Source organism: Excalfactoria chinensis, chromosome 31 (genome assembly GCF_039878825.1).
Source record: "Excalfactoria chinensis isolate bCotChi1 chromosome 31, bCotChi1.hap2, whole genome shotgun sequence".
Classification (NCBI taxonomy): domain Eukaryota; kingdom Metazoa; phylum Chordata; class Aves; order Galliformes; family Phasianidae; genus Excalfactoria; species Excalfactoria chinensis.
Window position 1 is genome coordinate 240,596 of NC_092855.1, and position 24,941 is coordinate 265,536.

General features: G+C 46.5%; 4 protein-coding genes, 1 long non-coding RNA gene and 1 pseudogene across 7 annotated transcripts; all 6 read left to right on the forward strand.

The window, feature by feature from the left end:
* The first annotated feature begins 1,602 nt into the window (after positions 1–1,602).
* On the forward strand, positions 1,603–1,899 carry LOC140263446 (feather keratin 2-like). The gene has a single exon (XM_072358332.1). The coding sequence runs from the start codon at positions 1,603–1,605 to the stop codon at positions 1,897–1,899; it is 297 nt and encodes a 98-aa protein (XP_072214433.1).
* Positions 1,900–4,278: 2,379 nt separating this feature from the next.
* Positions 4,279–4,575, forward strand: LOC140263447 (feather keratin 4). The gene has a single exon (XM_072358333.1). The coding sequence runs from the start codon at positions 4,279–4,281 to the stop codon at positions 4,573–4,575; it is 297 nt and encodes a 98-aa protein (XP_072214434.1).
* Positions 4,576–7,242: 2,667 nt separating this feature from the next.
* Positions 7,243–10,560, forward strand: LOC140263448 (uncharacterized; annotated as a pseudogene).
* Positions 10,561–11,855: 1,295 nt separating this feature from the next.
* Positions 11,856–13,573, forward strand: LOC140263508 (uncharacterized). The gene is made up of 3 exons (XR_011905914.1): positions 11,856–11,994; positions 13,111–13,224; positions 13,549–13,573. It is a non-coding gene; the product is annotated as an uncharacterized lncRNA (long non-coding RNA).
* Positions 13,574–17,902: 4,329 nt separating this feature from the next.
* On the forward strand, positions 17,903–18,253 carry LOC140263449 (feather keratin 1-like). The gene has a single exon (XM_072358335.1). It carries the CDS (start codon positions 17,903–17,905, stop codon positions 18,251–18,253), a length of 351 nt encoding a protein of 116 aa, XP_072214436.1.
* A 1,006-nt stretch (positions 18,254–19,259) lies between these two features.
* On the forward strand, positions 19,260–23,566 carry LOC140263493 (feather beta keratin-like). Of its 3 annotated transcripts, XM_072358399.1 has the most exons (6): positions 19,266–19,352; positions 19,440–19,484; positions 19,956–20,004; positions 21,169–21,645; positions 22,455–22,568; positions 22,770–23,566. In XM_072358399.1, exons 4-6 carry the CDS (start codon positions 21,598–21,600, stop codon positions 23,139–23,141), a joined length of 534 nt encoding a protein of 177 aa, XP_072214500.1. In that variant the 5' UTR covers positions 19,266–19,352; positions 19,440–19,484; positions 19,956–20,004; positions 21,169–21,597; the 3' UTR covers positions 23,142–23,566. The 3 variants fall into 3 exon arrangements, with proteins under 3 accessions (XP_072214501.1, XP_072214500.1, XP_072214502.1); XM_072358400.1 differs by lacking the exon at positions 19,440–19,484 and having other exon boundaries at positions 19,260–19,352; XM_072358401.1 differs by lacking the exon at positions 22,455–22,568.
* Positions 23,567–24,941: the final 1,375 nt, after the last annotated feature.

Here is a 24,941-nt window from a genome sequence, read left to right on the forward strand (position 1 = left end):
AAGATTCCTTAAAGTAAAATAAAATCCTTTTTCTTCATGCAGAGATGCTGTATTGCAATGACACCGAGGACTTATTCTGAATAGAGATTTGCTTACACGAACACATTCTGTCGCCCTAGAAGCTCCTTTCATCTTCTTGACTGAGAAATTTGGTTGCGCTTCTGTGATTACAGAGTTTTCTGTGTCTGGTAGAGTCCCACTGTAATTGTGGAGGGCATTTTGTCCTCACTGTGGGATGAGGGCCTGGCAAGGACCTGAGGTGTGTCTGTCGGGTATCACACACTGGGCAGTTGCTTGTCCTGGTTGCCTGCTGCCTCAGGCTAATAGTCCATAGAGCCTGATGTCCTCCTATGGCACATGTCCTGGGGATGGCCCTGACTCCTGCTTCTGTCCCAGCTGCCCTTGGTGTCACTCCCAGACCTCATTTGCTTCTGGTTGGATGTATGCACAGCCTGTGTGTTTGTCACTGTGTGCTGTGTCAGGATGTAGGGGCAAAAAAGGATCCAAGGCATGGGGACATGCCTTGTTAAGTTCTTGTTAAGGTTTGCTTTCTTTAAGATAGCAGTAGAATCCAGCTATTGCTGACCTTGGAAGAGCGACATCCTTCTTTTCTGATGCATGGGCTGGTGTTTGGGGATCAATGGGCAATGCTGAAGGAGGTAAAAAGGCAAAGCAGACAGGCTAACTTGACAGAGTGCAGTGACATGTCACATAGGGAGTTTGTAACACCTGACAGCACATTCTCCCTGCTGTAAAAATGATGCCTAGGAAAGCTTAGAAGTCCTTTGGGGGAGTTGAGAGCAATAGGATCAGCCAGTTCTGCTCTTTAATCGTATGTTTATAATGAAAAAAACCAACCCAAACAACACAAACACATTCAGAACAACAAAGCATAAAGGCAAACCTCAGGAGGGTAAAATGCTGATGTCACCTGAAAACATGGCAACATTCTGACTTGAAAAACAATGGCCTGATTTTAACATAATTACCAGTGGAAATACAGGCCTATAATATCGGACCGGGAAAGGAAACTGCATGAGGGAATGTAATGAAAATGGAAATAAAAAAGGAAGCGTCGCAAGGAAAATAAACAACCAAAACATTTACATAATTGGGAAGCTAGGCATAAAATATAACCTTGTTGGTAAACATATTACGAGTGCAAATAGTGCCTCACTGCCTGGGGCAGTCCAGACCTGTATAAAAGCCAGTCCAGGATCAGGCTCCTTCATCCACTTCTCTTGCCTTCTCCTCCTTGGTGAACAAGGTGAGCTGCAGTGATCTTTGCCTTACTCTCTTCTTTCTCTGCTTCTCCTCTTGCTCTCCTGGCTTCCACTGTTTGTTGTCTCTGTGCAGACTTTGGTGTGAGCCTTGCTCCTGGATGCTGCTCCCACCTGCTCTGTTCTGCTTGCCAATGTGGGGGGAGGTGGGAGAAGGCGATGGGCTATCTCTGCTGAGGATCTGGGGGATCAAAACCCTTTCTGTACCCACGCTGCCTGTCCCTGCACCACAGCCTGTGCCTCCTCTCTGGGCAAGTCCACCCAGCTGCAGCTCACCTGTGTTTTGCTGCCCTCTCTCCAGGTCCACCTCCATCCCACAGCCATGTCCTGCTACGATCTGTGCCGTCCCTGTGGCCCGACCCCCCTGGCCAACAGCTGCAACGAGCCCTGTGTGCGCCAGTGCCAGGACTCCCGCGTGGTGATCCAGCCCTCTCCCGTGGTGGTGACCCTGCCAGGACCAATCCTCAGCTCCTTCCCCCAGAACACCGCTGTGGGCTCCAGCACCTCCGCTGCTGTTGGCAGCATCCTGAGTGAGGAGGGAGTGCCCATCTCCTCTGGTGGCTTTGGCATCTCCAGCCTGGGCAGCCGCTTCTCTAGCAGGAGATACCTGCCCTGCTAAGGATGAGGTGGAATCCCTTGAGCCCATTGCCCAGGATGCCCAAAGTCAGGCACTGAACTGAGGACAGAGCTGCTGACCAGCATTTCCAGATGGGCTGAGCACCTTTCCCAGCTATTACAGTCAGGGAATATGACCAGCAGATGTCTTCTTCTTCTGCTTTCTTCTCAACATCACAAGATCATCTTGTATCCTGCTGTCCTATGCCTTGGGTTCATCCTGAAGCAAGTGGAGATGGCCCTGCTTCTTCTCCCTCTCACAGTGTGAGGGAGGAAGACCTGCATCCCATTCTGGTGGAAATGTGTCTGAGTACCAGCTGCTCCCATAGCAGCCTGGACCAGATCCCTTCCATCACGCATTGCTTCTTTTCTACCTTTAGGCTCAATAAAGTTTATGCTGCATTGTAATCTCAGTCTTTTTGTGTTCCTTCCTTGTTGGGGCACCCAACCATCATCTTCAATGGGAAATGGGATGTCTTGGTGTATAAATGGAGATCAGTTCATGGAATCACAGAAACAAAACAATGGGGTTGTATGAGACCTCAGGGGACCATCTAGTCCAACTCCCCTGCTAAAGCATGTTCCCTGGAATAGTCAGCACAGAACACATCCCAGTGGGTCTGGAATATGTTCAGTAAAGCACAGACCATCAGCTGTATGTGCAGCTCTTCACAGTGCTCTGCCAGTCCCACTTCAGTGGTTGTTCTGCTCCCACATCTTCCCTCTATGCCTACAGCTCGATGCCTGAAATACTGAGGAATATGAGAGCTCTGCAGAGCCACTGCTTGTATGTGCACAGATCCAACTTGCTGCAGACATGGAGGTTCCTGACTTCCATTCTCTTCATCTTCCTAAGTGAGACATTTGGTTGTGACTCCATGATTAGAGAGTTGCCTGTGCCTGGTGGAGTCCCAGCATAATAGTGGAGGGCATTTTGTCACTGCTGTGGGATGTGGCCTGGCTGGAGCCTGAGGTGTGTCTGTCAGGTATTGCCTGCTGGGCAGTCATTGCCCCTGGGTGCCTGCTGCCTCAGGCCAACGCTGCATAGAGCTTGATGTCCTCCTTTGACACATGGGTTTGGAACAACCTTGATTGCTGCTGCTGTTCCAGCTGCCCATGCTGACATGTCCAGATCTCACTCGTTTATAGTTGGGTGTGTTTGCAGCCTGGAAATGTTGTTATGTGTTTGTTGGTGTGTGCTGTTGTGTCAGGATGTAAGGGCAAAGCAGGATGCAACACATGGACATGGGGGTGGTGGAGAGCTGCTAAGTTTTTGCACCGTTTTTGTGTTGGATTGTGGCATGCACTGGAATTCATGATGAGCTGTCAAGTAATGCTTGGTTATGAGAGAGCAACTTCCTTTCCTCTTAAACATGTCTTTTCTGATATCAGGGGTCCTCTCGCAGCTGCAGACAAAGGAGAGAGGAACAGCAATGAGCCTTAGGTCTCCTGAGAGCAGTGCTTGAAGTTGTAGAACTGCTAGAGCCAGAATGCAGAGCAGCCATCTGTGGATTGCTCACAACTGAAGCAGCCTGAGCACGTAGATGGGTGAAGTGAAGGGCATGATGGTCTTTGCATATGAGCCTTGCCATGAGTTTGGCATTTAAGGCCATGTTTGTAAGGAAGTAATACCTAAAGCATTAGGGCAAAGCATTAAAGCAAGTGGCAGGGAAATGAGAGACTGTCACCAGCTGAGAGCGTTGGCCATTTCCACCCCCTTGCCTTCATCTTCTCCCTGTGCTATTGAGTTCCTTCCTCAGAAATATTTAGGCCTCTAATTCTGTCACTTGAAAAGAGTTTGTGTGGCAAATTGGGCATGTCATGAACGGGGAAATGGAGACAGAGCGTTGTAGGGAAGAGAAAAAAGGCATCAATTTCTATAATTGTGTTGTTTTGTTTACAAATGGGCTTGCCTAATACATATGCATGGGTTGCCTCTGGGCTTGGGGCGGTCCAGATCAGTATAAAAGCCAGTCCAGCACCAGGCTCCTTCATTCACTTCCCTTGCCTTCTCCTCCTTGGTGAACAAGGTGAGCTGCAGTGGATTTCTCCTCTCTCTTCTCTTTCTCTCTTTGTCCTCTTCCTCTTTGTGCCTCCATCGAGGTTTTGCCTCTTTGCAGACCTTGGTGTGGGCTTTGCTCCTGGATGCTGCTCCCACCAGCTCTATTCTGCTTGCCAGTGTGGGAGGTGGTGGAAGAAGGTTTTGGGCTGACTCTGCCGGTGATCTTGGGGATCTGGGCTGCTAAGATTCTCTTTGTCCCTGCACTGCCTGTCCCTTCTCCACAGCCTGTGCCTCTTCTCTAGGCAAGCAGTCTACCATGTCACTGCTCACGCTGCCTGTGTTTTGCTGTCCTCTCTCCAGGTCCACCTCCATCCCACAGCCATGTCCTGCTACGATCTGTGCCGTCCCTGTGGCCCGACCCCTCTGGCCAACAGCTGCAACGAGCCCTGTGTGCGCCAGTGCCAGGACTCCCGCGTGGTGATCCAGCCCTCTCCCGTGGTGGTGACCCTGCCAGGACCCATCCTCAGCTCCTTCCCCCAGAACACCGCTGTGGGCTCCAGCACCTCCGCTGCTGTTGGCAGCATCCTGAGTGAGGAGGGAGTGCCCATCTCCTCTGGTGGCTTTGGCATCTCTAGCCTGGGCAGCCGCTTCTCTAGCAGGAGGTGCCTGCCCTACTAAGGATGAGATGTTCATCCCATGAACGCATCCTTTAGGAAACCCAAAGCTTGGTGCTGGACTGTGGACAGAGTTGCTGGCCAGGATGCACTGAGCACCCTGCTGCTCTCCTTCAAAGTAAATAGGGAAATCAAGGTGCCAGCCTGTGCTGTTTGTCAACGGACCCAGCAGATGTTTTCTTCTTTTCCTGCTTTCTTCTCATCATCAGTGGTCCTTGTTGCCTCCTGCTGTCCTGTGCCATGGGTTCATCCTGAAGGAAGTGGAGATGGCCCCGCTTCTTCTTCCACTTGCCTTGTGATGGGGAAGGCATGCATCCCATCTTCCTCTAGTTTTCCTCCTTGTGGCCAATATGTTTGTCAGCTGTATTTGTAGCAGCCTTTAACTTTTCACTGTTTTGATTCCTTCTTTTAGCGCAATAAAATGTATGCTGCATTGTAATCTCAGTCTCCTCATGTTTCTTCCCTTGCTTTCATTCTATGTTTGGATACTCAGCTCATCTGCCCAGGGTGAGAAGCTTTAAACTGGAATGGAGATTTGTGTAATATCCTCCTAGTGTGAGCTTTCTTGATCCCCTAAAGTGTTGAATTCCCTCAAAACCCCTTATAATTGGAAGAGATATTTGTAGCTGGATGGGTGTATAGTAGGAGTGTAGCTTTACACTAGTGTTTATAAGCACCCTCAAGTGACATATCAGCAATGAGCAAAGTCGAATGTTTTCCAACTTCCAGATGCTAAGACAAGACATTGGATTGCCAGAAGGCATTTCTGTACCTGCCAGTGCTCAGCTGATTGAATCTGTGTTTGGATTTTACCGCTCTACATTTGTCTTTTCATCCATTCTTCAAGCACATTTGCCAAACCTAAATTGGAGAGGGTTCCAAAGGAGTCAAAGTTAACTGGTGGCAGCTGGGACAACAGTGTGAATTGAGATCTGAGCCCTCCCTAGTGGAATAGTTAATCTGAGAGATAATGTCTAAAACCCAAGAGCAGAGGTGCCCTGCCTAGTAAGGCAATGCTTAACAAAGCTGGAATGGCTTGGTGTTCATGGATGACACTAAGTTTAGGGAATACACCAAGCTGTGATGTATTTGATACTCTGGTGGATAGGGATTCCATTAAGAGAGACTCAGACAGATGTGATGACTGGGTCTATGTGAACCTCATGAAGTTCAACAAAGACAAGTGCAAGGTCCTGCCTCTGTGCTGGAGAAAATCCCAGCTTCAGTTCAGGCTGGGAAATGAATTTAGACAACTGAGATCAGCCTTCCAGAGGAGGGGTTGGGCATAGTGGTTGATTAATAACCATATCTGAGTTGACATTGTGTGCTTGGTGTCCAGAACCCAATCATATCTTGGGTTGCATGAGAAGTGTGGCCAGAAGGTCAAGGAAAGTGATTCTCCCCATCTACTCTGCTTACGTAAGACTCTCCCTGGTGGTGCTGCATTCATCTCTGAGTCCCCAATACAAGGAAGATATGGAGCTGTTAGAGCAGGTCCAGACGAGGCCACAAAGACAATCAGAGGTCTGGAGCAGCACTCCAGTGAAGAAAGGCTGATAGAGTTGGTGTTGTTGAGCCTGAAGAAGAGAAGACTCCATGGAAATGTTAGTGCAGCCTTTCAGTATATAAAGGTGGCATATAGGAAAGATGGAGAGAATATATACCAGGTACAGCAGTGACAAGACAAGGGGAACCAGTTTTAATGTGAAAGAGGGTAGAGTTAGATGGGTTTATTAGACACTAGTACAGGTTGTACAGAGAAGTTGTGAATGCCCCAGCACTGGGAACATTCAAAGTAAGGTTAGATGGATTATGAATAACCAGATCTACTGGAATATGTCCCAGCTCATGGAAGGAGTTTGGAATAGATGATATTTAAAGGCGCTTTCCAAACTATGTCATTTTAAAATACAAGTTTTAACATAGCATCAGGGAGAGCAGTTGATGATGCTGGACTTCCCATGTGGAAGTTCAGGTGAAGCTTCAGGGTTAGGAGGAAACCTGCTCCAGGATGAGTGTGTTGAAGCAAAGCCCAAGGGGTAGGAGGCTGTTCTTCCCTCCTGAGGTTACCCACTGCTCATCACTGTCTTGCATCACCAGCTTGTGCTGACGTGTCACGTCTCCAAGAAGTATTTTGGCCTCTAATTCTGCCACTTGAAAGGAGAATTAGTGGTGGAAGGGGCATGTCACAAACAGGGAAATGAAAAGGGAGCATTGCAAGGAACAGGAAAAAAAAAGACGCTGTTTTCATTAATTGTCGTGTTTTGCATGCAAGATGAGGTTGTTGATACACACAGTGTAGGTACAAAGGGTGCCTCTGGACCAGTGGGAGGTCCTGACCAGTATAAAAGCCGGTCCAGCACCAGGCTCCCTCATCCACTTCTCTTGCCTTCTGCTCCTTGGTGAACAAGGTAAGCTGCAGCAGCCTTCCCCATGCTGCTCCCACCATCTCTCTTCTGCTTGCCAATGTGGGGGGAGGTGGGAGAAGACTTTGGGCTGACTCTGCTGGGGCTCTTGGGTATCTGGATTGCTATGAGCCTCTCTGTCCCTGCACTGCCTGTCCCTTCTCCACAGCCTGTGCTTCCTCCCTTGGTGAGGAGGCTGCCAGGCTGCAGCTCACACTGCCTGTGTTTTGCTGCCCTCTCTCCAGGTCCACCTCCATCCCACAGCCATGTCCTGCTACGATCTGTGCCGTCCCTGTGGCCCGACCCCTCTGGCCAACAGCTGCAACGAGCCCTGTGTGCGCCAGTGCCAGGACTCCCGCGTGGTGATCCAGCCCTCTCCTGTGGTGGTGACCCTGCCAGGACCCATCCTCAGCTCCTTCCCCCAGAACACCGCTGTGGGCTCCAGCACCTCCGCTGCTGTTGGCAGCATCCTGAGCCAGGAGGGAGTTCCTATCTCCTCTGGTGGCTTTGGCATCTCTAGCCTGGGCAGCCGCTTCTCTAGCAGGAGGTGCCTGCCCTGCTAAGGATAATGTGAATGTCCCATGAGCCCATTGCCCAGGAAGCCTGAAGCTGGATGCTAGAATGAGGACAAAGCTGCTGGCCCACATTTCCAGATGGGCTGAGCATCTTTGTGACCTTCTGCAAAGCAGAGAGGAATGCCAGGTTGCCAGCCTCCACTGTCTGGAAACATGGCCAGCAGATGTCTTCTTCTCCTGCTTTCTTCTCATCATCACAAGTCCTTGTTGTCTCCTGCTGTCCTGTGCTGCGGGTTTATCCTGAAGCAAGTTGAGATGGCCTTGCTTCTTTCCCCTCTTGCCTTGTGAGGGCGGAAGATGTGCATCTCATTTTGATCAAGTTCGCCAGCAAATCGCCAGTCTGGTGTTCAACTGCCCTTGTAGCAGCTTTAAACTATGCACTGCTTTGTTTCTGTCTTTAGACTCAATAAAATTCATGATGCATTGTAATCTCAGTCTCGTCATTTTTCTTTCCACTTGGTATTCATAGGAAAGCAATTAAAGGGGGAAATATTTTGTCTTGGAGCCTGAGTGTTGCATAACATGCTGATATTTACCTTCTTCTTGCTCATGAGATTTGAGCAGTCTCAAGGGAGATGGTATGTGTGAGAGGGACAGGGATGTGTGGGGTAGGCAGTATTGGTCAGCTCATTCATACATGAGGGTCCAGAACCTCCCTCAAATGGGAAAAAGCACAATGAAATACATTAGAAATAGCTTTTAATTTGATGAGACAGGATAATTTGGACAGCTAGATACAGGAGTTAGACTTATCTATCTTTATGGACCCCTTCCAACTCAGGATACTTAATATTCTATGACAAAGGAAGAGATTGGATTGCCAGAAGGCATTACTATGTTCATTGCTTCAAAGGCATTCTTCTGCCCATCCCTCCTCCAAGAACATCTGCCAAACCCTCAAAGTGGAGAGAATCCCAAAGAAGTCAAAGTGAGGCCAACACTGCTGAGTTCTGAGCCCTACTTTGACCTGTTACTACATGTATGTGTTGAGCATGCCTGGGTATAATGGTTATGAGTGGAAACTGGAAACACAGAGCCAATATCCTCTCATCTGAGGAGCTGGGCAGCATCTGTGATTTCTCCTGAAGACATTGAAGAGTGCAGGAATGGAGGAGGAAGGGAATGGTCTCCCCTCATGGAGCAATCCTGTGGTTAAAAGCATGATGTATTGTGGAGTCCTTACATGCACATCACTGTGTCCTAAAGGGAAGTGGGTCTGGAGCATCCCCACAGGGCTCCTCCAAAGTCTAGCTGCTGAGTAGACTGTGCCTGGGGAGGTGCCAAACCAGGGTTCATTTTGTCCCTCCACACTGGCCCCAAGCTGGACAGACTGAAGGAGTGATTCACCATCAACTTTGATCTTAGTCCTTCTTCCCACTCTCTTGTCCTCCACAGCCCCTGCTTTGCTCCTGCCACTCTGATCCTGCCTCCAGTGGTACCGGGGGAACCTCAGGTGCCATTGATCATCCATCTGTCTTTGCAAACACTTGCAGAGCTCCTGAATGGGATAGGGTGACTGATGAAAATCCTACCAAGTATTTGGTTGAACCCACTGGGCTGTCAGTCTGGATGGCCAAAGCACCAGTTGTGTCAAAGACATGGGCAGGTGGAGGGACGTGTAGCAATTGCCTTCATTTGCTTTTGTCATTGGGATTCCTCCTCGTTTACCAAATGTCACCAGCAAGGAGTCATTGGAGAGTAATGGCCTTTATTGCTTATATTGCGATACTTAAGGGAGGGAGGCATGAAGTAGAGAAACAAGATTGCAAAAGAAGAGCCAGGCCCATTTCTTCCAAGAACAATCATTAATTTGAGAGAGATTCTAAAATCCAGAAGTGCCCTGTCTGGAAAGGTGATTTTTAACAGAATATGAGTAAGCACAGTGTTATGGATGTTTACTGATGTGGCCTCTCCTTGCCTATAGATGTCCAGCCTGAAGCTTCAAGGTTAGGAGAAGAAAAGCCCCAATCATCAGGACAAATATTAGTGCAGTGCCCCAGAGAGTAAATGGCAGACATCCCCAGGAGTGCTAGGACATAATTCATCCCTGGCTGCATCATTCTTGTGATGACGTGTCCTTACCTCTGGTAATACTTTGGCCTCTAATGCCGGCACTTGAAAGCAGTCTGCACAGTCGAATAGTATGTGCAGAACAGGAAAATAAAAGGAAGCATTACGAGGAAAATAAGCAAGACAGTAGTTTTTGTAATTGTGCTGATTTGCATGCAAGATGAGCTTTTGGTAAACACATTACTTTTGCAAAGGGTGCTGCTCTAAGCCTGGGGCAGACTAGACCAGTATAAAAGCTCATCCAGCACCAGGCTCCCTCATCCACTCCTCTTGCCTTCTCCTCCTTGGTGAACAAGGTGAGTTGCAGTGATCTTTTCACTATTCTCTTTCTATGATTCTTCTCTTGCTTTTCTGGCATCCACCGAGCCTTTGCCTCTTTGCAGACCTTGATGTGAGCTTTGCTCCTTGATGGTGCTCCCACCTGCTCTGTTCTGCTTGCCAATGTGTGGGGGAGGTGGGAGAAGGCAATGGGCTGACTCTGCAGGGGCACTTGCGGATCTGGATTGCTATGAGTCTCTCTATCCCTTCACTGCCTGTCCCTTCTCCACAGCCTGTGCTTCCTCCTTTGGTGAGGAGGCTGCCAGGCTGCAGCTCACCTGTGTTTTGCTGTCCTCTCTCCAGGTCCACCTCCATCCCACAGCCATGTCCTGCTACGATCTGTGCCGTCCCTGTGGCCCGACCCCTCTGGCCAACAGCTGCAACGAGCCCTGTGTGCGCCAGTGCCAGGACTCCCGCGTGGTGATCCAGCCCTCTCCCGTGGTGGTGACCCTGCCAGGACCCATCCTCAGCTCCTTCCCCCAGAACACCGCTGTGGGCTCCAGCACCTCCGCTGCTGTTGGCAGCATCCTGAGTGAGGAGGGAGTTCCTATCTCCTCTGGTGGCTTTGGCATCTCCAGCCTGGGCAGCCGCTTCTCTAGCAGGAGGTGCCTGCCCTATTAAGGATGAGGTGGGCATCCCACAAATGCATCCCCCAGGAAGCCCAAAGCTTGGAGCTGGAATGAAGTTGGAGCTGCTGGCCTGCGTTTCCAGATGGGCTGAGCACTCTTATGCCCTCCTGCAAAGCAGAGGGGAATGCCAGGTTGCCAGCCTCCACTATCTGGAAACACAGCCAACAGATCTCTTCTTCTTCACCTAATTTCTTGTCATCATCACACATCCTTGTTGTTTCCTGCTGTCCTGTGCCTTGGGTTCATCCTGAAAGAAGTGGAGATGGCTCTGCTTCTTCTCCCTCTCACATTGTGAGGGAGGAAGACCTGCATCCCATTACGTTGAAGGTCTATCAGAGTTCCAGCTGCCCTAGTAGCAACTTGGACCGGATCCCTTCTGCCATGCAATTCTTTGTTTCTATCTTCAAACTCAATAAATTTTACGTTGCATTGAAATCTCAGTCTCTTTTTGTTCCTTACTTGTTGAGATGCCCCATGACATTCCTCAAACAAATATCTTGGGATGTGAAGATTAGTTTGACTCCCAGAACCTCATTTGTTTTTGTCGGACCCTTGGCCAACATCTCTGAATTAAAGGCATTTCACACCTCATTGACTGACCCATGTGAACACAAGGAAGAAACAAATTCTCCTGGTGGCAGGCATTGAGACATATGACCTATAGGCCCAGATATGCAAGAACACCAGCATCAGAGAGGGACACAAGGTGGCTTGTGTGTGGAATGGCCTGTGCTATTTTGCCCTACTCCACCACATGTGATGATTGTTCTTGTCACAAGGAGTGCAGGAGAAAGGAAGGTACAGAGCTCTACTTCCCATATGCTCTACATCACCTTACATGAGGCTTTTGTGTGTGCCTCTTAGTGCAATGCCTTAACCTATTGTGAAACCACTGTGAGCTGAGAGTAGGATTAAAATGCACATAAAACTGGGAGGGAAGACAACCAGTGCAGCACATGGACAGAGGGGGCCAGGATGCTGTAGGACACCAGAGATATTTGGGCAGACCCTGAGAAACAAGGACGTATTTTTTCACTCTGGAAATTAATGAAAGTTTCCTTTGAGGACAAAGGAAATCCACCCTTCCTTTTCTGTGTCAGACAAAGATGGAGTCCAGCATCCCAGGTGCACAGATGTCTTCTTAAGGAAAATCAGTGCTCTGAGAGCTGCCAGAAGCCCATGGGTGCTCCTCACACACACCTGGGGTCTCCCAGCACACCCACTGACTCAGGCCCATTAACTTAAAGACAGCAGTCTGGTTCTGTTATTCTGGGGCAGGTTGGTTTATGCACCACCATGGTCCCCTTGGTCTGGATGCACAGTGCTTTCCCAGCTCAGCCTTGGGTCTGAGTGTATTATTCTAGCTCTGATGGTTGAGCTGGTCTCTGGTGGACCTGCCTGGCATTTCTGAATCACCCTTGCTCAGGTAACATGCAATGAGGCCCTTTGGTGGTGTGGCTCCTGCCTTCCTTTCTCTTCATCTTCCTAAATGAGACATTTAGTTGTCTCCGTGATTAGAGAGTTGCCTGTGCCTGGTGGAGTCCCAGCATATTTGTGGAGGGCATTTTGTCACTGCTGTGGGATGTGGCCAGGCTGGAGCCTGGGATGTGTCTGTTGGGTATTGCCTGCTGGGCAGGCATTGCCCCTGGGTGCCTGCTGCATCAAGCCAACGCTGCATAGAGTTTGATGTCCTCCTTTGGCACATGTCCTCAGAAGGCCCTGATTGCTAATGTTGTCCCAGTTGCTCTTGCTGGCACTCCCAGATCTCGCTTGTTTCTGGGCAAGTGTGTTTGCAGCCTGGAAATGTTGTTGTGTGTTTGTTGGTGTGTGCTGTTGTGTCAGGATGTAAAGGCAAAGCATGAAGCAAGGCATGGACATAGAGGTGGTGGAGAGCTGCTCAATTTTTGCCCAGTCTTTGTGTTTGATTGTAGCAGGCATAGCAGTTTAGGATGAGTGGTCCAGTAATGCTTGGTTGCAAGAGGGCAAAGACTTTTCCTGTGAAACATGCCATTTCTGGTGTCAGGACTTCCATCAGCTGTTGACAGAGGGGAGAACAACAACATTGAGGCTTAGGTCCACTGAGAGCAGCCCTTGATGTTGTAGAACTGCTAGAGCCAGAAAGCAGAGCAGCCATCAGTGGAGTGTTCACAGCTGAGGCAGCCTGAGCACGTAGCAAAGGGTGTGCTGGTCTTTGCATATGAGTCTTCTTGTAAGTTTGATCTTTAAAGCCATGTTTGTAAGGAAATGAGGCCCTGCACTTTAAAGCAAATCATTAAAGGATGTTTCAGGGGAATGAGAGACTGTCACCAGCTGAGAGCTTTGGCCATCTTCATCCCCTTGCCTTCATCTTCTCCCTGTGCTTTTGAGTCCTTTCTAGAGAAATGCTTAGGCCTCTAATTCTGTCACTTGAAAGGAGCTTGTGTGGCAAAATGGGCATGTCATGAACGGGGAAATGAAAAGGGAGCGTTGCAGGGAAGAGAAATAAGGCATCAATTTCTATAATTGTGTTGTTTTGTTTACAAATGGGCTTGCCTTAATACAGCTACATACGCATGGGTTGCCTCTGGGCCTGGGGCAGTCCAGATCAGTATAAAAGCCAGTCCAACACCAGGCTCCTTCATCCACTTCTCTTGCCTTCTCTTCCTTGGTGAACAAGGTGAGCTGCAGCAGTGCTTGTTTCACTTCTCTCTTTCTCAGCTTCTCCTCTTGTTTCTCTCACCTCCATCAAGTCTTTGCCTCTTTGCAGACCATGGTGTGGGCTTTGCTCCTTAATGGTGCTCCTACAAGATCTGTTCTGCTTGCCAGTGTGGGGTTGGTGGCCTTAGGCTGACTCTGCTGAGGCTCCTGGGTATTTGGATTGCTATGAGTCTCTTCGTCCCTGCACTGCCTGTCCCTGCTCCACAGCCTGTGCTTCCTCCTTTGGTGAGGAGGCTGCCAGGCTGTAGCTCACGCTGCCTGTGTTTTGCTGCCCTCTCTCCAGGTCCACCTCCATCCCACAGCCATGTCCTGCTACGATCTGTGCCGTCCCTGTGGCCCAACCCCTCTGGCCAACAGCTGCAATGAGCCCTGTGTGCGCCAGTGCCAGGACTCCCGCGTGGTGATCCAGCCCTCTCCCGTGGTGGTGACCCTGCCAGGACCCATCCTCAGCTCCTTCCCCCAGAACACCGCTGTGGGATCTTCAGCATCTGCAGCTGTTGGCAGCATCCTGAGTGAGGAGGGAGTGCCCATCTCCTCTGGCGGTTTTGGCATCTCTGGGCTGGGCAGCCGCTTCTCTAGCAGAAGATGCCTGCCCTATTAAAGGCAACACCGATTTCTGGTGAGCTTATCCCTGAGGAAGCCTAAAGTCAGGCTCCAGATTGAGGATGGAGCTGCTGGCCAATGTTTCCTGCTGGGCTGAGCACCCTTATGCCCTCCTGCAAAGCAGAGATGGAAGATGCCATCCTGTTCTGATTGGAATAATGATGGATATCTCATTTTCCAAATTTTTCTCGTGATTAATTTTTTCGTGCATTTTAATGTTGGTTTCTGATTGGATTTATTTAATGCTCTGCTTATAAATTATCAGCTTAGGGTTCTTAGTTCATGTGTTAGGAAATCAATCTCGCTTTCTGTTCTTCATTTTGAATGACTTAAATGGTTTCCTTCCTTTGTGTAAACATACATTTTGCTTTTTATTGTAGAGCACTTCGTAACTTTTTCATTAAACTGATGTTGCATCTTAATTTGTTTCATGTTTGTTTTTTTTCTTAGTCCTTTTCCCCATTCTTTAAGGTGGAATAGACCATTATGTGAAAAGAAATCATCTCTGCATTAATCAAGCTGTAAATTCTTGCTTGTATTGGGGAATTGACTGATCAGGAACAATCACACTGAGTAGGATGGATACTTGAATCTATGGAGCAGTTCCTTATCGTATGCCTTTAAGTCTATTTATTAACGCTAGTTGATTTTAAATAAATATATCTCCTGGAACGAATCCACCTTTGGATATTATGGCCCTAAGGAGTGCTTATACAAAACGTTAAAGCCTTTATTAAACATTTCATTAGAGACGTCCTGAAGAATGTGAATGTCAGCTTGAAATCCACGTCCCCTTTGCACGTTAAGACTGGAGAAATGGATGCAATAAGTAAGATTATAGACTTTTATAAACTTCTCAGCCTATTTGGGACTAGTGAGGCATCCTCAATTGCTTGATCCAATTAGTTCTCATGTCTGTTTTTGCAAACTGAATCTTTTCTTGATCATGACATTATTCTGCTTTTAGTTTTCCAGTCTACGTTTCTCCTGGCATTGCGTGAGAAACACACTCTACCCATTTAAAACCCTTTCATCTTCACAGGTTTTGGGTTCTTTTTATTTCTGATACTTCCATTAGTGTCAGTATGAAATGAGTCAAAGCCCAGTCTAATGAAGCGTTCTTTCCTGCTTCTCAGCAATTTGTTAGCTTGCAGGTGCCTTGGAAGTACAATCTAAGACTGGATCCAAGACATTTATTAAAGCTCTTTATGTGAGGTTCTCTGTCTGACCTAGTTAAGTACAATTGCCATCTAATTTGTTCACCATTCTTTAAAATATATATATATATAATTTCAAGACAGGCTCCAATCCTCTTGGATGATTTCTTAGAGCCAACCAGACCAGTCTGGAGTCAGTTCACCACCAGAAGACAATTCAAGAGTCTTTTTGAAAGCACTGCTGTGATCTTTTGAGTTGAGTTTTGAAATGAGGTAGCACACAAACCAAAAGCTCTCGTATGAATAAAATGAAGCTGAACAGAAGGGTTGAAAACAACATCTGTGGACATCGTTGCATGTTTTACAGGAAAATTGACTATCCAGGTTGCCAATAAATCTCGACTGCTGCAAATGGAGGATGAGAGTGTTCAGACTGCAATGAACTTGCACCAGTCTGGAGTATAATCACTGCTACACTGAAGTCTGCCACAAGGGGAATAAATGTGAGGGCAAACAGGTAATTGTTGTGTTGCTTTCCCCACAATGACTCCACAGTAAAAACTGGTGTGAGGTTAATACTACAAAATCGTTTAAAATTCATACGTGTTCTCAAGATGATTTGGGAAATGCTATTCATAGTTGTGGTCTGAGATGATATGCAAGGGAGTTATAGGCTCTCTTTGTGAAAGACCTGAGAGATCAGGTTCAAAACTGGTCTGCATGTGTCTCAGGGTGATAGCAGCTGCGCCTCAAACTGAGATACTGAAGTGGAAGAGTGTGATAATAGCTCGATTAGATGACACCACTCCTAACTTTTGTGCTTCATCCATGATGAAGAAGCAAAACTCATGTACAGATTGGAATCTGTACTAAAGAATGTGAATTACCCCCAGTTCACACTGGGAATGCTTTCTGCCGGCATACTTCATCATACTGCTTCACATGACAATACTTTCCTCTGAATTTCACAATATCAGAGTCATCGGTATTGGAAGGGACATCTGGAGATGCAGTCCAGCCCCAACTGCCAATGCAGATTCCCCAGTGTAGGTTCACACAGGGATCTGATTCTTTCTCATTGGATTCAGTGGGATTTCGTTACTGTTGTGCCTTTTTGGGTAGCCTTGAGAAGACACATAAGTTCAATCTTGATTGTTTTTATGCATAGCTGGAGTTGGAGCTTTGTAAACATTGGTGGAGACCAGAATTTAAGGACCTGGTACGTTGAGTTGGTTCATGAAGTCCTTTTATGTGTACAAGTCTTTCCTGCAGGCACCACAGACTGCAGATGCGAAGCGAATCACATAATGGTTAATAAAATAGAGAACTGAATTATTAGGTGCAACTTCTACCGACGCTGTAGTTCAGCTCAGGCAGAACATTGCGTGTAAGAACTGATAATTCAAAGCAAGCTTATTAGCCGCATTTGTATCTAAGCTGGTGTGAAGATTGCTGCGACTTAGCAGGGTTTCATGTAGTAATAATGCTGATTCTTCAGATGAAACACTGCGCAGATATCACACTGAAAATGAGAGGCAGTTTGTAAACATCCCTAAATAATAAGGTCAAGTCACAGCCTTTTTTACATTAGGTTGTTGTTGTTAGAGTCAGCTGCGTCCATACAGACTGAAAGTAAAATGCAGGTCAGAAATTGTTTTATTATCTCTGGTCAGCAATTCTCGCTGGTCTTAATTATCTTCACCTCTTGTAGTACTTATGGAAATCTGGTGCTTCTCAGCTGTCTGGGATTGAAATAGCGCAGAAATGCAAAATTTGGGAATATTTATTATGCATCTCGTCTTGTGGTCAGACTGAGCCCTTGATATGGAAATACTGAATATGAACTGAATGCAGGCTCCCACCTCAGAGCTTAATGATTATTCACCTAAAGGAGTGAAGTCCTGAATAAGGACTATGCATCCCATACGTTTCCCTTAAGCAGCGTTTTGATGACTACAGTGAAACATAAAATGCACACTGGCCCTAGGAAACAATATAATTATTGCTGAAATTGAAATGAATCACCACAGTCTTCCAAGGATGGGTGCACATTGGTGAAGATGAAAGCTTTGCCTGTACTGGAATGTGAACATAATAAGGGGAGGGGAAAAGTAGAGAAATACCAGAAGAGATTTTTTTTGGGGGGAAAAATAAAGAGTTAATCTATCTGGAGGATTTTGCATGCCAAAGTATGGATCATTAAACAATTTCATGCATAGCATAGGTCTTAGGTCTGCAGGCAATCTGGAACGCAGTATAAAAGCCAATAGAACACAAGGCTCTTCCATCCACTTCTCTTGCCCTATTCGCCAGGTGAACAGGTAAGTCTGAATCTACCCAAAGTCTTTTTAAATGCTAAATGTTACTTTGATGCCTACTTTTTGTTGTTCTTAGTTCTTTGTAAATATTGCTTGGCTCTTTTTTTCTCTTCTTTCCTTTTGGAGAGGAAAATTAGAAAGGCATACTTAGGTCAAATAGAAAGGTTTTCTTTATTTGTGAAGCAGGGTGTAACAAGGCAAGACTTGGATACTGGAAATACCCTCAGAACATGCATTTCCATGCTCCATTTTAGAGGCTGGTACTAAGGGAGTAGCACCAAAGTAGTAGTACTAAAGGACCTGGCTGGGAATATGCAGTCTTGTCTTAAGATACTGAAACCAGTAGCTCTGCCAACCTTGAGAAGAAGAGAATTCTCTATGTCATGTTCAGACTTCTCACTGTGGGTTTTGATCTAAGAAATAATGTCCCATTTAGCCTCTTTGTCTCATTGCTTTCACATCTGTCAACCCCATGTCTGAGGTTTATACATTCAACACAGTGCTTCTATTGCATGTGCTTTCTGGTCCTGCATTTCAGACTACTCCCCATCCTGCAGACATGTCCTCGAACGACCTGTGCACTCCCAACCCCTGCGGCCCGACCCCATTGGCCAACAGCTGCAACGAGCCCTGTGCCCAGCAGTGCCAGGAGTCCACCTACACCATCCAACCACCTGCTGTGATGGTGATCCTGCCAGGACCCATCCTCAGCTCCTTCCCCCAGAACACCGCTGTGGGATCCTCCACCTCCGCTGCTGTGGGCAGCACCCTCAGCTCCGAGGGAGTCCCCATCTCCTCCGGCAGCTCCTTGGGATTTGGGAGCTTTGCTTATCCCAGCTTGGGCAGCAGGTACAGCCAGCCCTACCGCCGCTACAACACCTACCGCAGCAGCTTCAATGGGCCATGCTAAAGCACAAGGAGCAGGCATGATGAGATGACCAGAAATACTGAAGCATGACCCAATGTGGGAGAGAGCTCCTGGCCATGGTTACATGATGTTGGACTCTGCCTCAAGTTAATGGAGCTGTGAGAGCTTGGCATCACCTAAAATCAGGCCTTTGTTTGTCTTATATTTTGCATTCTTCATATTTCTAATGAACCTTTTTTCCCCCCTATATCTGAGACTTTACTGTTTCAGTACATGGTAGCACTAAGAAATGAAACCTAAGATGAAAAGACACATCAGCTGTTGTCTTCCTGAATCCTTGACGTGCTTTGTACTTTTTTATTCCACTTCTTGCTCATTAAAGTCGTGTTGCATCACACAAGTCTCCTGGTGCTTGTTGGCTGTTTTATGCCCATGAATTACAATATTATATATATATATATATATATAATTAGAATTACACTATTAGAATGAAAACCTCAAACTTTTGTCATTTTAACATTCTTTATAGCAATATCTGAATAACATTAACAAGGAAAACATCCATCTATGAAATAGGTATGAACTCTTGAGGACCGTATATATCTACTTATATCTGAACGCCTCTGCCTTCGGGGGCAGCACAAGTTGAAATGGTGAAGCTCCCATTGCAGGCTCTGCCTATACCCAATGACAGCCCAAATTAAACACACAGTGCATATTATTCATCCACCTGCTTCAAACAACACATGGCCTCATTGGGAAGCAATAGATGCAGCAATGCATTGCAGAGGTACCCAGTCTGACTGAACAAACGGACCTTAACATATAAATACATCTTATGTTGTAAGCACTAAGACAGCAATTGCTGGCACCGTGAGGGTATTAGCAGAATTCACTGCCAATGGCCTGGAACCAGGTGCCCTAAATTGCTGTGTGAGCTTCAAGTGCTGGTGCAGACTGTTGATCGTGCTGTCAATCAACATTAGTATTAGCACAGCTGGCTAAGATTGAGGTTAAAAGAGAGAGCAATCAAACCCATTGTGGATAGTGGGATAAGGTGGTGGGTTTTGTGCTATAAGGAGTGCTGCAGATCTGTTCAGCTGCTTGGAGTCTCTGAGGCAATCCCTTTCTTTTGAACAAGGTAATTAATTACAACTTGAATGTTATTGCAACTCTTCCCATCAGGGAACCTGCTTTGTTTGCCATGTGTCTGTGTCTCTGTGTGCAGATTTCGGGTCACTTTTGTGTCTGGAGCCATTCCATAAGGATTACTGTGAGTAAGATTCCAGTTCCCTTTTGATGAAGGGCTTCTCCTCAGCCATTTAGTCTCTCATGGGTGTCTCAGGAAGATGTTCTCACATTATGCAAAAACTGGTAATTATAATATGAATATACAGACCTGTCCTTGAATCACATAAAAACAGCTGTGAACTTCTGATTCACTCACTTTAATTCAGCCCAAAGATCAGGAGATGAAGTCATTCTGACTGTGCAGTACATCGGTTGGTCTCAGAGCACCAATTACTGTAATCACTCTCAAGGAAGGTCACAGACATCTCTATAAACATCTCTAGGTCCTTTTCTAAACTTTGATATTGAAAGAATTCTTTGTTTCCAAGCAGAAGTTGGAAGAAGGAATAAAATAACTTCTCAATCATCTGAGGATGCTGTTATGTAAATCCATTCCCCAAATGAGTGCTAGATACCAGAGGAATCTCTTTAAAAAACATTGCTGTTCCTTTAGGATACAGAGAAGTCCTGAGGATTGGCCATAGCTGGTGAAGCCAAGAAAGGTGAGAGTCATTTCTTTGGGGATCTCTTTGGAATATGAGATGGTTTGACACCAACCTTGAGCTATTTTTAATTAAAAGCCATCAATCCTGCCACCAGGACCATACATTTTAGAGGCCCATGACTGATCTATACTTCCAAATCTTGATAATAGATGATTATAGGAGAGATATGAAAATTCATACACGGGTCACATATCTTAAGCTTCACATAACGTGATGCTTTGCATTGCATGACTGGAGTTTTAATAAAAGTTTCTGATAAACTTTGAAGTTCTCAGGAAAGTCTGACCAAGCCAAACAAGTTTCTGTTCCCAGGGGATCCTCCAAAGACACTTATAATTTAGAGATGATTTACATGTCTCAGTAACTGAAGTGCTAGGAGAGCAAAGACCTGAGTGCTGATTTCTGTGCCAAGGATTGTTTATGTATTTTTACCCCTTTACTATTTATCCTGCAAGTTTTTCCTATAGAAGAAGCTCAATTTCTTTGCAAAGTCCAGAAAAACTGACAAGTGTAGAAGTTTGCTGAGGTTTCATGTATTTCTGACACCTCTCCAGTTGGCTGCCACTGGTCTAACACCACACACCAGGCTCTGCAGGGGCAGCAGAAATCAGTGCGGTGTTATGGAAGGAAAAAGCATTATGTGTGACTGTTTCTGCAACCTGAGTTTTGCGAAGCCTTACCTTTTGCAGGGCTCTTCCTTGAGAACAAATGGCAACATGTTCACCCATATGGAAGTTAATCTAAAAGCAGTTGGGGACGTGATGAGGTCTGAGATAAGAATTGAGGTGTATCTATGGACTCTTTGGATATAAAGCTCTTAAGAGCCCGGAACTGGAGACAGACAAGGAAGATCCTGTATAAGATTTTTTCCTTCTGAGCCTTCCATAGAAACTCAATAGCTTGATAATATCTCATAGGACAGGAGTTTTTGTATTCTTCTTGTGCACTTCTTCCATGTCAAAGAACCAGCAACTTAAATGCTTATCTGTCCATTTGGCCTTTGTAGAAAGTTAAAACTCTTTTTAATCCCTCCCAGCTCTCACTGAGCTTTTCACAGCCCTTCCCTTTGCACTATTCATGGTTCCTTCTCTCATTTGGGGGCCTGAGTTGTGTTCACTTTCCTTGCTGCTTTCTCTAAGACTCTCTTATTTTCTCCCTTAGAGCATCTGGAATCTCCCAACTACAGCTGCTCATGGACCGGCTTCCCACTCACAAATGCTGAGATCCATCATGATTTGCAACAGCATTTACCTTGCAGAGGAGGGCTTGTCCACGGTGCTACGTTATGCAAATTCAGCTTAATGTACTTTAATGACACCAGGCAGATCCCATAGGCTTTTCAAGGCCGGATAAATTCTGAATTAATTATTCTAATGTTACCAGAAATTAACTCGGCCCAGAATATTTTAAGATGAAAGGAACCTGTGGTCAGATATACATGCCACAAGATAAGGAAGCAAAGCAGTAATAAGCACAAATACTGAGGCAAAAAACCATGTAATCAGTACCAGCTCATAAATAATTTCATGCACAAAGAACGTCCCAAGTTGTTGGGCAACTTGGGATGAGGTATAAAAACCTGAGCAACCCATGGTCCTTCCAACCATTTCTCTTCCCTTCTTTGCCTTGGTCAGTAGGGTAAGTCTGAACTCATTTACTCTCTTTCTGTGCATTGAACTCTTGCCTGGATGATGTTGTACCATTGGCATACATTCAGCTTATTCTTTTCTCTGAGAGAGGAAGCTGAGAGGGGCTTTCATAGGAAAGAGGGAGTTTTCTGTTGGTGATCTGTTATAAAAATCATGGAATGGGGGAATCAGGCCCAAATTAGTGGGAAATTTGTGGTCAAGATGTTAAGAGCAACAAACAGGGGCCCAATACTGCATTTTATCCTTTGCAGTCCTGGGTTGCCAGCTTTTCACGTAGGAAGCCTCATATATGTCTTTGAAACTCACCTCATAGCAATTCTGCAGGCTAAGAGTGCCCATGAACCAGCTCCTCCCCATGCACCAAACACCTGCAAAGAGATTTCCACGGTAACTTCTAGGATCTGCTGCTGATTTTTTACATTAATAGCAAGGCATAAAGTAGAAAGGTTCCTGAACTCAGCAGCCCGCCCTGCCAGTTCCTGTCAAGCAATTTCAAGCAGTCAGCTTGTATTCTCCAGTTTGTTCATACTGGGAGAAGGAACCTTGGAGATGGGACTTGCATGAAAGGAAGGGATATGAAGGAAAAATCATCTGCTGTTTGAGCGCTGGGTAGGATGCTTGTCATCCCTGGCTGTTTAGCAAATATATAAGCTTTGAATCATCAGTGACAGACCAGGTCTCACCTGGTCCAGTTGAGAACCTTCATCTGGAGGCTCTATTTCTCTAGGACACGCATACCTTTCCTATGTGCAACCACAGCTGCATAGGAGGGAGGTGTTGAAAGTTCCCTTTTTCCAGGGTAGCATTATGGCCATGTGGTTAGGGCATTCTCTGCAAAGGGAACGTCGAGGTTTTCAGCAGCACCACATGCCCCGGTTCCTGGGTGAGTTTACTAACCACGGAGGCTTCAGGGTAAGTGACAGAGCAAGATGCATTAGTGCTACCTCCCCTAGCAGTCTCCTTAAAGGAAACCCAAACTCAACCCTGTTTTCAAAGTACTCTGGAGCAAAAATATCATCTTGCTCCCCATGCAATCTCTTTCTAGTTTGCTCTTATTCGAGAAAGGTTTAATCCACTTCTTGTATTGCATTTGTTTCTGTCCCTGTGTTTCAGATTTACCTCCGCCCCAGAGAAATGTCCTGCTATGACCTGTGTGCTCCCACCCCCTGCGGCCCGACCCCACTGGCCAACAGCTGCAACGAGCCCTGCGTGCGCCAGTGCCAGGACTCCACAGTGGTGATCCAGCCCTCTCCTGTGGTGGTGACCCTGCCAGGACCCATCCTCAGCTCCTTCCCCCAGAACACCACTGTGGGATCCTCAGCATCTGCAGCTGTTGGGAGCGCTCTCAGTGCAGGGGGAGTCCCCATCTCCTCCGGCAGCTCCTTGGGATTTGGGAGCTTTGCTTATCCCAGCTTGGGCAGCGGGTACAGCCGGCCCTACCGCCGCTACAACACCTACCGCAGCAGCTTCAATGGGCCGTGCTAAAGCACGAGGAGCAGGCGTGATGAGATGACCAGAGATGCTGAAGCATGACCCAATGTGGGAGAGAGCTCCTGGCCATGGTTACGTGATGTTGGACACCCATGACTCTGCCAGAAGTTAGTGGAGCTGTGGGAGCTTGGCATCCCCTAAAATCAAGCCTTTGCTTGTCTTTTGTTATGCTTTACTTTACAGTTCTGATCATATCTTGTTCTCTTTTTATTTGGCAATGATTAGGTGAAATATGTAATTATTAGGAGTTGTTCTGCATGGCTGAAGTAGTGCACTCCATTTAAATCATAAAGAAGGAAGATCTCATTGTGCTGAATATATCATTGCAAGAGGGATGAGTGGGTGCTGTCCTTACCGGACTCTGGAAATATATTCCTTACATTTTACATTGCTTCCTTCTATGCCTCAGCCTCATTAAATTGGTGCTGCATTATACTGCGAGTCTGCCTGAATTTCTTTCTAATCCCAGCCCATTTTCCAACCTGTCTGTGGTGAAACAGGTCTGTTTGCGACTCCTCTGTGCCAGAAACCACTGCGTAAATAACTCCAAGTCAGTTGCTTAAGGAGGATGATTCGCATTTCAGTTGTGGATGGAGTTTTGCTTTTGTACTTATACAGTAAGTCTAGCCCAAGAAAATATTTTCAGAGGCTAGAAATAAAGAGTTCCCTTGCAATGTGTATGCCTTCTAGTGTAGCAGAAGCAGGAAGTGTTGTAAGTGAGCTGAGAGTAATGAGGGGCCCTTTAAAAGAAAGGAGTGCTTATGCCGTCCTTGGGAGCATCTGGGCTTGCTAAGGGGGGAGGTGGGATGGTGTTCCCCTCTGAGCAACCCAGAGCCTCCTGCAGAGGACAGGAAGTGTTGGAGGTGAGGGTGGGGAGGTGATGTGGTGTTCCTGCAAAGGAATTGGCCACTGATGTTTGCTGGCCTGGGAAACACGTCTGGAAGAAGCCAATGAAAGGATTACAAGCTCCAGCTCTTTCTGATTGTACCTTTAGGTATCGCTGTTTGTTGTGCCTTGTAGATCCGAAACGTGTCTGGCTTTGCTTTGTTCCAGCAAGGTTGTCTGAGTTGTAATAAATGTGGTCTTTGGACATCTGGAGCTTTGTTCCCAGAGGGAATATGAGCCTGAAAAGCTCTACCTGAGGGTTCTGGATGATTCAGTGTCCTGTTTCCCCACACAGTCTGTCTGTGAGGTCTGATGCTGAACTCTAATTAAGGCCAGAGAAAGATGTTGACAAAGTTATATTGACTACAGTCATTACTGGAGCTAAATTAAAGGAGGTACATCAGTCCCATGAAAGAATCTATAATTCCAAGGAGCAGGTTTTCTTAATAATTAAACAACAGAGGAGAATGGAAATTGAGCAGTTTGATATTATAATACAGCAGAAGTTTGGTGGGAATTAAATGTGCAATATGATTTCAGTTTTTTGCTTAACCAAAATGGATGCATCCCAAAGAAGTTACCCTTCATCTGTAGCTGCAGCAAAGCAACTTAACTTACAGAGGTCAATCTGCCTATCCAAACCCATGGATAGGTTATGGTTGCACTGTATCCAAGTGGTTGGGAAGGATCCTGATTGAGGTGCTATGAAGTATCTCTGCCCTATCCAACTGGTCAAGCAATATCATTTCTTCACCCCAAAATACATTCTCCTACAGCTATAATCCCCTTCTGCAGCTCTCTGTTATACTTTCATCTCACTGACTCCCAGAAAATGTCATCCCACTTTAGACTGGGATCTGTGTAATCAAGCAGCATGTGTGCAGTGACACACAGTACCAAGCAATACAG

Coding starts and splice junctions, on each gene's coding strand:
- LOC140263449 (XM_072358335.1), top strand. CDS start 17,903: ATGTCCTCGAACGACCTGTGCACTCCCAACCCCTGCGGCCCGACCCCA.
- LOC140263493 (XM_072358400.1), top strand. CDS start 21,598: ATGGTCCTTCCAACCATTTCTCTTCCCTTCTTTGCCTTGGTCAGTAGG. Junction 21,646..22,454: donor TCTTTGCCTTGGTCAGTAGG/GTAAGTCTGAAC, acceptor CCCTTTTTCCAG/GGTAGCATTATGGCCATGTG. Junction 22,569..22,769: donor CTAACCACGGAGGCTTCAGG/GTAAGTGACAGA, acceptor CCTGTGTTTCAG/ATTTACCTCCGCCCCAGAGA.
- LOC140263447 (XM_072358333.1), top strand. CDS start 4,279: ATGTCCTGCTACGATCTGTGCCGTCCCTGTGGCCCGACCCCTCTGGCC.
- LOC140263446 (XM_072358332.1), top strand. CDS start 1,603: ATGTCCTGCTACGATCTGTGCCGTCCCTGTGGCCCGACCCCCCTGGCC.